This window comes from Anomalospiza imberbis, chromosome 10 (assembly GCF_031753505.1).
Source record: "Anomalospiza imberbis isolate Cuckoo-Finch-1a 21T00152 chromosome 10, ASM3175350v1, whole genome shotgun sequence".
Classification (NCBI taxonomy): Eukaryota; Metazoa; Chordata; class Aves; order Passeriformes; family Viduidae; genus Anomalospiza; species Anomalospiza imberbis.
The window spans coordinates 12950510-12966938 of record NC_089690.1 but is presented as its reverse complement, the minus strand read 5'-3'; the positions used below and the strand labels follow the sequence as shown (position 1 = coordinate 12966938).

General features: G+C 37.6%; 1 protein-coding gene across 1 annotated transcript; it reads left to right on the top strand.

The window, feature by feature from the left end:
- Window positions 1–676: 676 nt before the first annotated feature.
- AGTR1 (angiotensin II receptor type 1) lies at window positions 677–16429 on the top strand. Its single transcript, XM_068200756.1, has 2 exons — window positions 677–1124; window positions 14650–16429. Exon 2 carries the CDS (start codon window positions 14703–14705, stop codon window positions 15780–15782), a length of 1080 nt encoding a protein of 359 aa, XP_068056857.1. The 5' UTR covers window positions 677–1124; window positions 14650–14702; the 3' UTR covers window positions 15783–16429.

Here is a 16429-nt window from a genome sequence, read left to right as displayed (position 1 = left end):
TATTTAACCTCACCTACTTACATGGAATTAACTTTCCATAAAAGTTAAAATTTTTGCATGTAAGCACAAGGTGAGTTCAAATGCATTGGAGAGTTTGAGTAGGTGGCAGCCTAATGCACCCTTTGAGTTTCAAGATGCACAGAGCTCATTCATGAAGCTGAAACACTGCAGCCTGAAGAACAGAAAGGCTCCAGGAGAACTATTTCAGTACAATTGTGGCTGTATGTAAGAAAGTTACTAATCAAAGTATCATTATCTGTCTTTTCCTTCTGATCCCAAACACCCTAGCAGTGAAGAGCAAGCCAGTAATCTTTTGCTAATGACAGTATTTCTTTCCATTCCCTTTCCATCAACAAATTTGTCTCTTAAGATCACTTTCACCAACAGACAGTCATTCTACTCAGAGCACTCATTCCATGTTCTGTACCATTTTCTAAAATGTATCCTTTGCCAACAAAAGAAAACAAAAAACCCTAAAATTGCCAGATGTACCCTAGAAGGATCTTTGTCACTTTGGAACATTTTGGGGAATTTAACAAATTTGACCAACAAGGGGAGTTATGATACTCATAGTTAACATTCTTTTACCTCAGCTGTAAGAAAAGAAAAGAGGTTATTTTGACTGTAAGTCCTGCAACAGCTGTGATTATTTGAGGCAAAGCACATATGAAGTAAAATTGCTGGTCTAATAACTTTTGGCCTTATCTTCAGATAAATGACAGATTATACTAAAATTACTCTGAGCTTTCAAGTGAATTGCAACAAAGGATAGGAAACTATCATGTTCCAAATGACATGCTGTTATTATTCTCTGCTGCACCATCACGTGAAAGAACTATGGATTTCAGCCTTTAGTCAGGTGTCTTTTAAAATTTTTATTCCATTTGTGTTTTGTTTGATAGCAAAACTGTCCAGGTACTCACCACATAACAAGGCTAGCTGGAATGCTTGGTTACTACTTGTGTTTATCTCCTTTTATTGCAGCTGAGTAGCATTTCTCTTGTAGGCACAGAAAACGGGTAATAACCGAAGACGGCCTCACAGCAGGAAAGTGAGATCAGATTGGCAATGCAGGAGTGAGTGGCATGATTGAAGACAAGATAAAAAGCAGGCTACAGCAAAAGGTAACTGGCAATAGCTGAAGAAACTAGTACTGAATTTGGGCAAGGTCAATATTTAGACAGTATTTCACTGCTTGAGGGGAATACTATAATTAGGGTTACAGCCAGAACAAAGAATGATTTAACTAAACTCCTAATTTCAGCTAATTCACCTCTTCCTTTCTTTACTTCTAGGTCATTCAACTTTGTGAGTTTCTGATAGATCCTTAGCTAGTACAATCTAATAATCAGTAGATGAAGTATAGGAACAGAAAGAGAAATTAAAATTCAGTGGATTCTTGAATCCAATCAGTTTTCAGAAAACAGAGAGGAGACACTGAAGAGGAGTGCTGTGCCTCAGCATTTCTAGCTGAGAGGGACACATACAAATAAGTAAAACATTCCAGAAAACCACTGAACAGCTGTATTTTCATGATGGGGGGCTTACGCAAGGAGAAAAATGCACAAGTTGACTTCTCTAAAAAATGTTCTGTTGGCAGCTGGCCTCCATTTAACTCTGCTTTAGCATCAGCACAGCCTGGCCAGAGCCTTTCCTCGAAGCAGGCAGCACATGATCTACAGAGATGCAGCCTGAGCTTGTTCACTGAGAAACCATTCATGCCCTTCCCAGTCTACTTTTATAAGATGTATATTGCCCTTTCATCTTTTTCTTTATAAACTCCTATTGGTTTTCATATTTTCTCCTTTCTCCACTCATTCTTGTTGCTCAGGCCTAAATGTTTATGCAGTTTTACTTTCTTCCCCTGCCAAGGGGTAAGTCTTCTACTACTGGAGTGGCTCAGGGTTTGTTTTCTCCATACTCAGGCTCTCTATTTGATGTACAACTGTCAGAAATGGAAGGCACGGGGCAAGAATCAACATGTGTTATCAAACCGGGACTCCAGTTGTGCTGTCTTTATTGTTTTCCTCGTAGTTTTGTTATTAGCAGCTTACCATGATTAGACAATTACAGTTTTTCTCAAATTAGGTAAATTTTTTTTTTTCACATGGTCTTCCTAAAAAGCACTTCAAAGAAAAAGGGTTCAAAATCACTTTACCTTCAAATACATTTTATGATGCCATTCCATGTTCTTAAACAAAACATTAAAAAAAAAAAAGCCATGTCAGTGAAGGACAGCCACACACCCAAGGAATTTTCCTAGTGCTAAAGTGCGTGGTAATTTTTGTAGCACTGAAGTGAAGCTCATTTAGCATCTCTGGGAAGGAACAGCACTACCCCTTCTGGGCTTCTCTGCACTTTTATTTGCTTGAGAACCGAGTCTGCACCTGCTTGAGGATGCACTGATTCACAGTCTCACAGATTAGCTCACTCCAGCTGTAACAGCTGTCTTTGTTTTGCTGTCTCTGGCTGATCCTCAGTACCCACAAGGAACATCTCAGGACAGCAAAGAGAGTTCACCAATTAATTTTATTTTCAAAATAGAGCAATAAATTTTACTTTGAGGGGGGGAAACGCCAGGAAACAAGCTGTACAAATTTGTCAGAACATCTATTTTGGGATCATTCTATTAAGTGTGCCGCCTTCCAGACAAAGCACTAAGGATCATAGTAACTTGTTTTTCCATGGGTGATAATACCTTTCACACTGACATGGATTAAGGTGTCTATGTTTGACCTTTCCTTCTCTTTGATTAACCCCTTAGAAACGCACTAGTTCAATTGACTCATATATTCTCAAATTTTCTTCTAGTCCTCATAATGATGTGCCCTTAACAGGAGTTTTGTGCAACTGAAAGCACAATTGGGCCTCTATGCTCTCAGTGTTATACCTACCAACAGTTACAATGATACTAACTTCTCATGGGCTTAGCTACATTACCATTTTAAAAGATTTTTTTGTCTGAATAAACTCTTGTACTTTGCCAGTTACTCATACTGTTTTCTTTCCTTTCTGCCTTTGGTTCCCTTTTTCTGACCCTAATGAGCGATTCATTAAGAAGCCTCCATGCTGATCTTTCGCTTTTAATCTTTTAACTTTTCCCTCCAGGCTGTTCCTAACATTCTCATTTAGGGAAGAAAAGTCTTTTCTGAGGGGTATTACCATTGTGTGATATTTTCCCACTGTAAGGATGTCTAAATTAATTATATAATAAGAAAAGTAATCAAGTGTCTCAGTCAGACACAGTGAACCAAATCCTATTACAGATGGCTGAATTACAAGACAAAGCTTCCTCTGAACCAAGGTGTTGAAACCTAACATCCATTTCCTTCCCCAGAAATCCACAATACATTGCCTTTGCTTCTTCAGTAAGACAAACACTATTTTTCAGCATGAAGTCAAATGAAAAAAAGTGTTCAATGCAAGGTTTGCTTTCCTCAGAGCTGTAGCGCTAACTGGTGGGAAGTTACATGGAAATCACTAGCCATGACACTGGAAATGTAGTGACGAAGCTTTCACATGAGCTGGTTTAGTTACCACAACAGACACTTTAGTGATACTGGTTTGTCTGTAGAAATGCTGCATCTGCAGACATTTAAGTTCATGTCTTCATTACTCAAAGCAAAAGATTCTTTGTCTAACTTTAACCACATTGGTGAAAGGTAACAGGAATGGGATTCATGAGAGGGAGTCTTTTTAGGTAAGAATATGCAACATGAGCTACTCTCAGTCAACTCATCTAATTTCCATTAGATTAGAAAGTGGAACACCTCTGTGGAGGAGGTCTCTCCATTTCTGGAGTAGAAGCAGAGAATTTTCAGTGTTTCTTTTCTCTCCTGCTTTCTGATGAGCCATCATTACAGATGAAGGTGATTGCTCTGCACAATGCATTTCTAAAGCTTGTCATTCATTAATTTACATTTGCCTTCTGTAGTTGGGGGGAAGCAGGGGGGTTGGGTGGGGGGGAGTGGGATGTAAGAATAAAAAGCCCATACTGCAGAAGAGACTGCATATTGAGCCTGTAAAGCTCATAGGTGCATCATGGCCCCAGTGTGGTGATTTAGCTCAATGGCAGGAAAATGTTCTTTTGAGGATTAACATACCAGGTAAGGCTTCAATACACATCAGAATGTTGCCATGCACATCAAAATGTTACTGATTTGCTTTACAATTTGAAGCAAATCTATGTAAACTCTCTGGTGGCACCTTTCTTGCTGTTTTACGGGAAGGTACAGAAAGGCAGTTCCTTGTACCAGAAAAGTAAAAGGTTTTTTTCAGTTTGTTGCTGATCGCATTAGTAAATCACCTTTAGCTAGGAAAAGTTGTTCAGGAATATAAATAAACTGCATGCGTAATGTTCATTTGTACCTCTGTATCTTCTGACTCAGCAGAAAAGTTACATGCCTCTGGGAGAGGGGCAAATGACACTGTGGTCTATGAACAAAATGAACTACTGGAAAAACCAAGAAAGCTTCTATTTGGACTGACTGGAAATTCCACAAAGTGCTATCACCTCCCAGCTTTGTCTACAAAATTATTAGCTGTGTCCCCTAGACTTCTTCCTAGAAACATCCTTGTCTAGAGGGAGCAACAGAAACCTAATTAAAACATTGGTTTTGGTACATTTATACTAATAACACCACTGATTGAGTTATGTCTTTCACAGTAAAGCTGTAAGACAGAAAAAGGGCAAAGATTAAGAAAAATGCTTTTCTCCCAGAAGTAGGGGATTAGGTTCTTGAGGAAATAGTTGAAGTTCTGGCCTTTCCATTCCATTTTCTGTTGTCATCTTTGCCAGGAACAGAAAAGGACAGTGATTGCATATTGCTGTGGGCATGTCACTCATGCAGTAACCATTTTGTTAAATTATCATTTCTGATTTAGATGCATGAAATACCTTTTTCTGCTTAACTATTAACAACCACTAATACAACCAAGAGTTTAAGCTTATGTAAATCTCACCTGTTTTTACCTAGAGGCTGGTAAGCAAGCTCTGTCTTGCAATTATAGCCATTTATGGAAGTAGCCTTTTTCCCCCCAAAAGGCCACTTTCCACGTGATAGCTCCCTTCTGCTGGACAAGTGCAGCCACTGACTCAGACTAAGATCTGGACAATGAAACTTAAACACTTTTTCAGTGTTGGATGCGTTCCAGCTACCATTCCTTCCAGCAAGAATAGGATCAGAGACCAGTGATACTCAAAACAGCACATAAAATGTATTGTAACCCCTTAAGCTCAACTTGGTGGAAATCATAGTAATACAATAACATTTCTTGTACAAGTTGGGCAGGAAGAATAGTTGTTACTGCTATTTTTTGCACACGGAAGAAGGAACCCTCAAGCTTCAGTGAAGAGGACTGTGTAACTTAAGACAGCCTCATAGCTGTATGGAATGTCCAGTAAGGCAATTGTGGTTTATACATGATCTGAAAGGAGGTGAGATACCCCACTCCTTGTACCTGATCTCTGCCCTTAGAACTGGCCATGATAAGGTGTGCTCAAAGCAGCGCTTTTTTTTTCAGTATGGTTTTTTCTTTCTTCCCTCTCCACAGCATTTTTAATATAAGACAGAAATATAAATCTGGATCAAGGCCAGAATTAATATAAATTCCCTTACTTCTCAGATTGGAGGCATTCACAATGGAATCTTATGGTGCATTACATATGGAAGCAATGGAGAAATTTCAGGTGTGGGGTTAGCTATCCAGAAGCTACATTTGTGTAGGATGTATATGTAATATAAAAATAATAATAATAAAAAAACCAAAAAACAAACAAACAAAAACTTTAAAACTTCTTATTCCATGGAATTAAGCTATCAGAAAAGAAACTTAAAATTCATCAAATTATTTCACTTGCACTTAACAAACCTGAATTCGATTTCTGTCTCTTATTAAAAACAATCACATGGGGCACACTATATTTTATATAGGCAATTGCAACTGCAATAAAGGGAATGTGTTAATTCATTCATTTACTATCACTCAGAGAAAGTAACCGTGCAGCATGTAACCTTTCACAGCTCAAACTAATCTCATTTTTATTCGTTCTGGGATTGATGGCTTAATTCTGGTTAATTATTGATTCTTACAGGTACTTCCAAATACCCTAAAGATACTTCATAACCCAGCATCAATTTTGAAGTTATAAACCTGCAGTAAAATATGTATTCATACTAAAATATTACATTGTGCTGCTATTCAAAAAACTTTCCATGTCAATGCAGAAAACCTTAGAAATTCCAGTCCTACATTGTTCTGAAATACCTTTATTTTGTCTTTCATTTACTTTCATCTAATGTGCAGCAAATGACATCGTGAGCAGTATGAGGTGATGACATGATCCTGAGGAGCAGACATTAGGTTAGCCTGCTGATTATTGATCATTTTTATCTGCCAGAAGGGCACCAATCTTCCTTTTTGGTAAAGCTAATGGCCAGAGCAGAGGTGCAAAATCCCATGCTGGATTGATGATGGTGGTTAATGCACTCATTTCAAAGTCTTAATATGCTGCCTACATGTCTAAAGCCTCTTCTACAGAAAGAGACAATTCTTTATCTTGTGTTATAAACAAAAGCAGTGACTGCTTCCTGCTATAACAACTAATTTTCAAATTTAAAAACTAATTTGGCTATAGGTTTAATAATCTAGATAAGGAAAAGATGATATTCATTTCTGTCAAGACAGACCAACCAAGGTGACAGGACACCATGAGTATCCCCTTTCAAACGTCATCTTTTCTTAAGCTTAGCATTTTGATGCTTAGTTTCAGAAGTACTGACATAGAACTATTAATCTAGAAATATATTTTACTTGGTTTATTTGATTATCTTTTCAGTTCTAATTTACTGCTCTGGGGATAATTTTATATTCATATCCTTAAGGTTTTATGATACCTAAGACATATTAAACACCTGAGAGTTTGCAACACATTCATGCAACCTTGGTCAAAGAAAGAAAACAGAGATTGTTCTGATGTTTAAATAGGAAAAAAACACCAGAAAATTAGGTAGAAAAGTCTAAAATATGTGGCATAGTCTGTCAAGCCAGAGCCAGCAGTGTCTAAAACCACCACCTCACTGATCCCCCACAAGAGATTAAACACACTGCATGTTGACAGTGGTTAATCTTTCAGTGTTTTGGAGTCCAGTTCTACATGGAATGAACCCAAGAATTTTTTCCTTACCCTTAACAGCAGAGAAAACAAATATGTGTGTATAGGAGGAAATCAATGTTTATTTTGAAACTTAAATCTAGAGAATCCTAAAAATGAAACCTATAAACTAAAAGAATTATACTTTCTCTCTACTTTGGCTAGACTTTAGGCTAGCTCTAATGAGTGCCCTGTTGTTCTGTCAGTCAAAAATTTTGTAAAATATAATCCCCTTAATCGTTGCTATGGTAGCATTCACTAAATCACTAAGTTCTGGTGAGGTTGAGAAACTCTAGTGAAGTTGAGCAATCCTTTCTTGGCATTAACTTCTACAAGTAAAATTTTATAGAAGTATGTACATCAGGGCTTCTCAGATTCTGGGAAAAGAGAAAAAAGACACATACACAAGTTGGGGATTGATATTTAGCTTTGTCCAAAGAGCTAAGTAGTAGGAAGAGATATTTCCAGTGTTTCTGGACTCTGTACATACACTGAGAGTATATGCAAACAATAGTCCAAACTTTCCCTGCTACTGCAGCTGCTCTCATTGTAACTGTAATGTGACATCATTACACTATGGACTGCTAAAAAGAGCAGAAAAATTGTCACATCTTACATTGTAGTATATTAGCATTAAATGTCCAAAAATATACTTGAAAGATTTTGTTCTTCACTCCACAGCCCCATAAATTAATGTTTAGAAATGGCCTTTCACTTATGCCAATTTTTGCCACATCAATTTCTAACACAAAGTCTAAGTGTGCAAATAATAGATTAGATTTCTTTATTCTTCATTTCAAATCTAGCCAACTGCCTCCTGGTTTTCCATCTCTATATATCACTTCCATTCTCTGAAAATGCTCCCATTTTCAGCAACTTAAAGATATACACACTGTATGCTTGTACCCAAACATCCCTTAAGTGCACAGAGATACACTGACACTGAATAACCCATTGGACATAAATACAGGACAAGATACTCATTAGTCCAGCTCATCTGGCACAGGACACTATAGTTTGTATTTTTTTGGTTCTAGTTTGCTCATTTACTATTTTCAATAAAATAAATCTCATTGTGACACTAACAACCCTTCTGCTCCATCTGAATTAAAAGCTGTTTGCCCTTTCCAGCATTAGGGAATTATTTAGGTAAACACATAATTTGAAACAGAATAACAGTATCATGCACTGACATTGTCCAAAGAGGTAATGACAAGTCCATGCATATTAGTAAAAGTAGGGGTTGGTAAGAGGCGTACAAATTGTTAAATATGTTTCTATTTTCAAGTTATTAAATTGCTTGAAATTCATAAAATGCACACACCATTTGGATAACACTGTGTAGGCTTGTGTTACCTTTCAATTTCTAAAAGTCCCTTAAGTTGCTTAAAAAAAAATGTATAGTTCTGAAGTGTCATCTTCAACAGTAAAAATATCTTCATTCAAAATTGGCTGGTATTTCAATTAACAACATGCCTAGTTAGATCTAAAGCAATCTTAGTTGAATGAGTAGGTGTCACTATTTTTCCATCTGCATTGCTAAAGTGAAGTTCCTTTAAAATATTCTTCTCAATTTGGGAGAATTAAACAGAGAGCTTAGGCTGCATATGTCTTTGAAAAAATAAAATATCAGAATATTATTCTCTCTTAAGAGTGCAAGATCTGGACTGAAGGTTAGCAAAACCAGAAATGTGCCAGAATATAGGAAATTAGAAGCTGCTAGATGCTAAAATAAAGTGATAATAATTACCTCTGGTACATAAATTTAAATAAGTACAGGTACAATGATATATATTTTGCCTTATGTTTTCATCTTAAATAATCTTGAACAAAGGGGATATTTTGAAAAGTGATGGCACTTGAGCCTAAAACAGCAATTCTCTTATTTTAAAATAGAAAATACAGACCTCTAGTGGTCAAAATCTATATTATATGAGTTAAACTTCAAAGCAATTTAAATGTCAATATGCTTAACTCTGTTACTTTCTTTTGCATTTTCCTCCCCCATAATCATGCAAAATCATACACACCACCAATTCCACTGTTCAGACATTCCACAAGCACTGATTTGTCCCAGAGGAAAAAGCCCCTTCATCTGTCCTTTTTCACATAAATTTTATGACTGAAACTGAGTAGTTGAAAGATACTTGGTAAGTAAGAGAAAATTAATGAGAGTAGTCCATGAGAACAAACAGAAGATAGATGTTAATGCTTCTCAGAAGAAGCGATAAAGCCATCCTACAGAAGGACAGATCCTTTTGAAGTGTGGCAGAGGAAATAAATACAGAGAAGTTCTTACAGAGAAGGTCAGAGCTACATAAACAGTTCGTATTTGCAAGGTAACAGGAACTTGTTCTGCTAGCACAAAAACAGTAATAACCAGTTCAGGTTTTGATGTTATAGAGAACCAGATCCTGAAAGGATCACAGGCAGTTTATTTTCCAGCTATGTAGAGCCAGCACAAGTGAAGTAGACCAGCGTGAGCTCTCGCAAGGGGAAGGCACAAAGAATCCACAAATAGGTGAGAGCATTAAAAAGATACATGCTTATAAATAAATAAAGCAAACATCGCAAAATTAACAGCAATTTCAACAGACTGGCAGTTGCCTCAGTTGCAAAGTTGTTAGAAGAAAATGCTAAGGCCAGTACCAGGTCCTGCAAGTTCTGTTTGTTCTGATGTCAGACCACCTCCTGATCCAAAATTGCAGAACAGCTTGACAGCTGCTAACACAGGTCTGCTGAGGTTTGCTTTGTATTCTTGGTGTTTGTGAGCTGATGTACAGACAGTGTCTGCTGCTGTGCTACCTATCACAGTTCCTTTCCCGTGGTTTTTTGATTTATTGGCATTTACCACAAAGTCAGATGCTGACCTCTGTGGAAGGTGCTGGCAATGATGACAAGAGCCCACTGTAATGGCATAGTTTGAATTATGTACCCTTGTTTGTATTTCTCTTTCCCTTCACAATTCATCTCTCAACTCTGAATTAAAGATATTTAGGAAAGCCATCAGTGGGAAATACAGACTGTTGGAACTAGCTGAAGAAAGAAGAGCTGGGAGAAAGATAAATATATGGCTTCACAATGGTACTGCTCAGGAACTCCAGGAAAGCACAGAAGGTGCTGAAGTGTGGGTGTGAAATACAAGTAGCTCTACTCACTAACACCATGAGGATAGAAGGGGTTACTCTGTGGATAGAAAAAGACCCCAAAAGCCTTTGCAATAAAACATGTGTAAGTGTCATTACTTTCTCAGCAGTTAGAATAAATTAGGAAAGGGGGAACTAAAGTCTTAAGATAAAGGAAAGTTCATGCCACCAGAAAGAAATAAATATAGCTAATATATTGAATATATTGTTCCAAACATTTTTTATTCTCTTTTCTCCCTGGGCAAAAATTTTACATAAAAATAGAATGCAGTATCCTCTTAAACATGGAACTATCTTCTCATTTGTAAGAAAAGCAAATAACCCACCCACTGTCAGAAGAAGGAAAGTGCACATTACCTAGTGATAAGGTGGCTGAGCTGTGGTAGGATTGGTTAGCCTGAGTTTGTTTAGTCTTTGTCAAAGCAAATATTAAGTACATTTTTGTTCAAAATCTGACTTGTGACACCTGCTTACCTATTTTTAGCTGGTGAAGTTCTCACAGAAAGCCACAGCCACTGCTATCTTATCTTTCAGTAGGCAAAGTGCTGTTTACCTTGCATGAGCCCAGCATTCCTTTTTTCCACAGGCAGTTTAATTAGGATGCATGTTCATCCAACAGAAGCAATGAATGGAGTGGTAAATAATAGTTGGTTGAGCAGTCAAGAATTTCATTATCAGTGACTTATTGTAATCATTGCAATTAAAAAAGATAAAAGGTCAAACAGGACAGTACCTCAGAACAGGTACTCGCTGCTCACCAGATAATTTGTTGGAGATTGATGCCACCACACCGCTGACAGTCACAATTCAATACCGTTAGAAAAAGCACCTTGTGTGTCAGCCTTAAAATGATCCAATTATCATTATGTTAACACAGTTCATTTGAGATGGTTTACATGGAATTATCAATGTGCACAACTTCAATAGATGCATTTAACTAGCCAGTATCTTCTTTGCATGTGTGCAGCCATGATCCTGGGACAAGCAGATGAACTGTGCCAAGTGAGAATAACAGGAAAAACTGAAGGTGGTATGGGAAAGAAATCACTGCCTGTGAGGAATTCACATTGCTGCAGTGGCCCTCTCACACTTCTCAGCACAGCCGTGGGCCTGTGCCTTCCCAAAAAAATTACCTTCTCCAACTTTGAAACTTTTCCTAATGCTCTGAAGTTACAGTTGTGCTCAAGGAAGCAGATACACCTAAGACTAGCTCTGAAACTTTATAATTTCCAGGAAATTTAAAAATTCCATTTGGGATTAGCAGTGCCTGCCTTAGTGTGTTTCATATGTACAGCTCCTATGAGGTTCATTCTCACAGCAACATTCATACTGGTTCCAGATACCCAAAAGCAACCACATTATGTATTTCTGCTTCCTCATCATTTACTGAAAATATTGATGGATTTATTTTATTTATTGATTGTAATTCCTTAGTATAATTTAAAAGTGGTAGCATACCGGACACATCATTTGCACAATTCCACTGACTTCAGTGTTACACCAAAGCCTTTTACCTCCAGGAGGATTACACAGTCTTACAGAGGTACATTGAGGTATAATACTATTTCTTGACAAAATTCCTGATTCTTCATGGGAATTGTTCTGCCTTTTTTTATTTCCCAAAGCACTCCATAATATGCTCAAGCAATTCAATACCTCAGAGTGCCAGACAATTATTCCCAACTGAATTATTTTTTGTTTATTTTAACACATTTCCGAAAACATAATAGAATCACTGTTACTCTTTCTTAAAAGAACATATGCTATTAATTAGTATCAGCTAAAGCTACTACAGACATGAAACAGTACAGGTCACCATGTGGGTAGAAAAGGGAAATTGGAAGCAAAACAACACAATGCAGTACACTGAAGGGGTGTGTGAGGAGACCATGGGAAAATTGCCTTGGCATCTACCATTGCACAGAATCAACCCCACCAAAAGGGAATATTCACCCTCAGCTGTATTGGCCTTAGACACTGAATCTGTCACTCAGTACACACAGAGACAAATTGTACCAGGGACTGGTGAAACTTGTCACTGAGAAAGGTCTTGCCCAGCCTTAACCAGGCCTGATCCATATTATTGCCAGTCAGACTTGCACAGATGATCTCCCGAGCAGAAACTTCACTCCGGATTCTTACTGCAAAGTTCTGGGCTGTAATTTTAGTGGGTATATAAGGGAGCAAAGACTATAATTGACCATGCAGCACCAGCCTGTAGCTAGGACAGGGCAATTGTTGCCAGACCTTGATGTTGCAGAACATATCAGTTACTGTCAAAGTTACTTTCATAAGCAAGGGATGAGATAAAAGGATTTATCTTGAAATCTTTCTATTGTGGTTTCCCTGTCCCAGGGATAAGCTGACCTTCCACAGAGCCAAACACCTCGTGTTTGAGATTTTACACAGTTTAAAAGCCAGGTTTTGCTCAGGATGTACTAGAGTGCCACATGTGATCAGAATGGTGAACCTTTCTTTATGTTAGTTCTATTTGCTTGACTTGTTAACTTGGCAAAAATAGCTCATATCATTTTGAGACATCCATACCAACTGAAGCAACAAGACTAATACACAGAATGAATTGAAGGAACTGGTAAGTGTTGCATAGCACATCCTGACAAAATGTCTATTAGTTGCATTTTACTAGGTACTATAAACTTGATAGAATTATCAAGAACCTAAATATTGACGTTACCCTGCTAGCTTTGTAGAAATTAATCAGGTTATGAATACAAACATATGCTACAACATGAGCTAAGATGGAGAAATAACAAGTCTACAAAAGGCTAAGAGCCAAAGGGTGACCATGCTCACAAGATGCTGCCTGGAACCCATATTCTGTGTTCAGTTCCTGGCTCCTTCAGACTTCTTGTGTGGGCTTTGCTGAAACAAATCTGTGCCTCACTTCCCTGCTAAAAATACAGTCATTTGTAAAAAGATTTTCCTTTCAACAAGAGCCAGTCAAACACTAAACTCCGTGGCATTCTGAATTTAAAAGGAACATCAGTGCTGAAGCACTCAAATAACGAGCAGCCGCATCTGTGACATCACTGGTGTGTCTGTAATGATGGGCATCTCTGCTTCCTCAATGCATCCATACTGCCCAGGGTCTTAGGGTGGGTCTTACATTTATAAAGGGTTTCTTTGCTGTTTGGGTTTTGCTTTGTTTTGAAGCCAAACTATTTCGGTTAATCTTTGTTTTAAGCAGCACAAGTTAGGCTTGGCTTATAGCTGGATCTTGCAAACAGCAATAAACACTAGTCTGCAATAAAACCTATGATTTTTTTTTTAATCCATTATTTTTCAGGGAGAACTATCTGTTTTTAGAATCTAGAAAATAGTGAGTATTAGAGTCACACTGTAAGCTTTCTAGAGTAATCAGTCATTAATAAAGAAATTATTCTTGCAGAACACACAGGCCTTGGCAAACCAAACAGGTGCCCTCTAAAGGAGATTTCATGCCCTTGGTGAGCACTTAATATGATCCAGAAATACAACTTCAACTCTTGGATACATAAATTTTGTCAACAACTGAAAAAGTAGTGTGTTCCCCCTTGCACTCTTCTTAAATTCTTTGTACAGTTATTAATGTACAACAGATCAGGACATGTCTGGAAATTCAGATTTTTTTTTTCCCCCTCACTACTAGTTAAATGCCATAGTTCCAAGCCAGATGGGGAGCTAAGTAACCTCTGAATATTTAAGGCAGTTTTGGTACAACAGAATACTAAATTGTGCATTTTCATCTCTCTGTGATGTAAAAATTTTCTCAAAGAAATAGGTTCAATGTATAAAAAAAATTCTAGTGATTAATCTTAGAGATACAAATGAGTACCTAATCTAAAGTCACTTATTTTCTTAATTCATTGCAGTTTGTATTTTACATACTTAATTAGTATTCAGAGTGCTTAAGTTTAGTTTCTGAGATATCTGAATAACTTACCTCATTAAATACGTCACCTATTTATGGAAAGAAAATCTAAATACTCCACTGAATTTATAGTTATTTGCTATTTTCAGTCTCTCATTATTTTTGACATATGTTCACTAACCAGTATTATTTTAAATTGGAACTTTGTTAACTGAAAGAGGTTTTTTAGATTTCATGTATGTTGAAAAGAATCTAAAAATGTTTGGCCTACTCCTAACATTCTTACCTCTGTTTTACTCTGCAAAGTCTGTATTGAAATATAAATTGGTTGATAAAATACTTGAAGATGGCTTATTTTAAAATTCAAAGACATTGACGCATTGTGTTAGTCTTGACAAAATACTTGACATTTAGTTGAGAATTGTTAAAAATTAAGTCCCTTTCACAAAGACTGTTTTCTTCCTCTTTTCCCCTCCTAGGTGTGAGCTTCATATTTTCTCCCTGAAACTAAGTTACAGCTGAAGAGTTCAAGATGATTCCAAATTACTCTACTGAAGAAACTGTTAAAAGAATCCACGTGGACTGTCCTGTTTCAGGAAGGCACAGCTACATCTACATTATGGTTCCAACTGTTTACAGCATCATCTTTATCATAGGCATATTCGGGAACAGCCTGGTGGTTATTGTCATTTACTGCTACATGAAATTAAAAACAGTAGCCAGCATCTTTCTTCTCAACCTGGCACTGGCTGACTTGTGTTTTTTGATAACTCTGCCCCTCTGGGCAGCCTACACGGCCATGGAGTACCAGTGGCCTTTTGGCAACTGTTTGTGCAAGTTGGCCTCGGCGGGGATCAGCTTCAACCTGTACGCCAGCGTGTTCCTGCTCACCTGCCTGAGCATCGACCGCTACCTGGCCATCGTGCACCCGGTGCAGTCGCGCATCCGCCGGACCATGTTCGTGGCCCGAGCGACCTGCATCGCCATCTGGCTGCTGGCCGGCGTGGCCAGCCTGCCCGTCATCATCCACCGCAACATATTCTTTGCTGAGAACTTGAACATGACTGTCTGCGGGTTTCGCTATGAGAGCAATAACACGACGCTCCGGGTCGGGTTGGGTTTATCCAAAAATTTGCTGGGCTTTTTAGTTCCTTTCCTGGTCATATTAACAAGCTACACCTTAATTTGGAAGACTCTCAAGAAGGCATATCAAATTCAAAAAAATAAGACTAGAAATGACGATATCTTCAAGATGATTGTAGCAATTGTGTTTTTCTTTTTCTTTTCCTGGATTCCTCATCAAGTGTTCACTTTTCTGGATGTGTTGATTCAATTACACGTAATAACAGATTGCAAAATCACCGATATTGTGGATACAGCTATGCCCTTCACCATTTGTATTGCTTATTTTAACAACTGTCTGAATCCTTTTTTTTATGTTTTTTTTGGGAAAAACTTTAAAAAATACTTCCTTCAGCTAATAAAATACATCCCACCGAACGTCAGCACACATCCAAGCCTCACAACCAAAATGAGCTCCCTCTCCTATCGGCCACCAGAGAATATCCGCTTGCACACTAAAAAGACTGCCGGGCCTTTCGACACCGATTGAGGCACTTCACAAAGTTCTTCTTTTGAACAACCTTGTGTGTGAAGCAGCAAGAACAAGAAGATTCATCTGCGGTCCTGAACATCACAGTTCATCACAGCAACACTGGATCACCTCAGAGAAATCATACTGTAAAGAGCCAGCAGTGGCCTTTCAGCTTACGTTGTAAAGAGGACTGCTTCGTTTTCATTTTGTTTTTCGTTACTGAAAGCAGCCTAAGTGTTGGACAGGTGTGCCAGAGTTCCTGCCACATCCCACCGTTTGCTTAGAACTATGAAAGAGGGGGAGGGAAAACTCCTAACTCCACAGGTGTTTCAAAAGGAAAAGCTTGTATAAATAACATGAAATACAAAGAACCTGACTTGCATATATGTGAGCTATTCTGCTGAAGAAGTGAAACTTTGTGTCTTGTTTTGTTGGTGTTTTTTTAATTACATAAATGTCCTATAATCATATTTATAATATATTTCTAAATATATGCTATATATAGAGGCCCAATTTTAAACTCAAATGGAAATTTAACGTCCTTGAAATTGGTCTTATTCTGATTTATGCTACTATTTTTTTAATGGCAGTTTTTTTCATAATAATATATGCAATGAAATGCAGATTTATTTATTAAATATAGAATAAATATATTTTTAGATTTA

Coding starts and splice junctions, on each gene's coding strand:
- AGTR1 (XM_068200756.1), top strand. CDS start 14,703: ATGATTCCAAATTACTCTACTGAAGAAACTGTTAAAAGAATCCACGTG.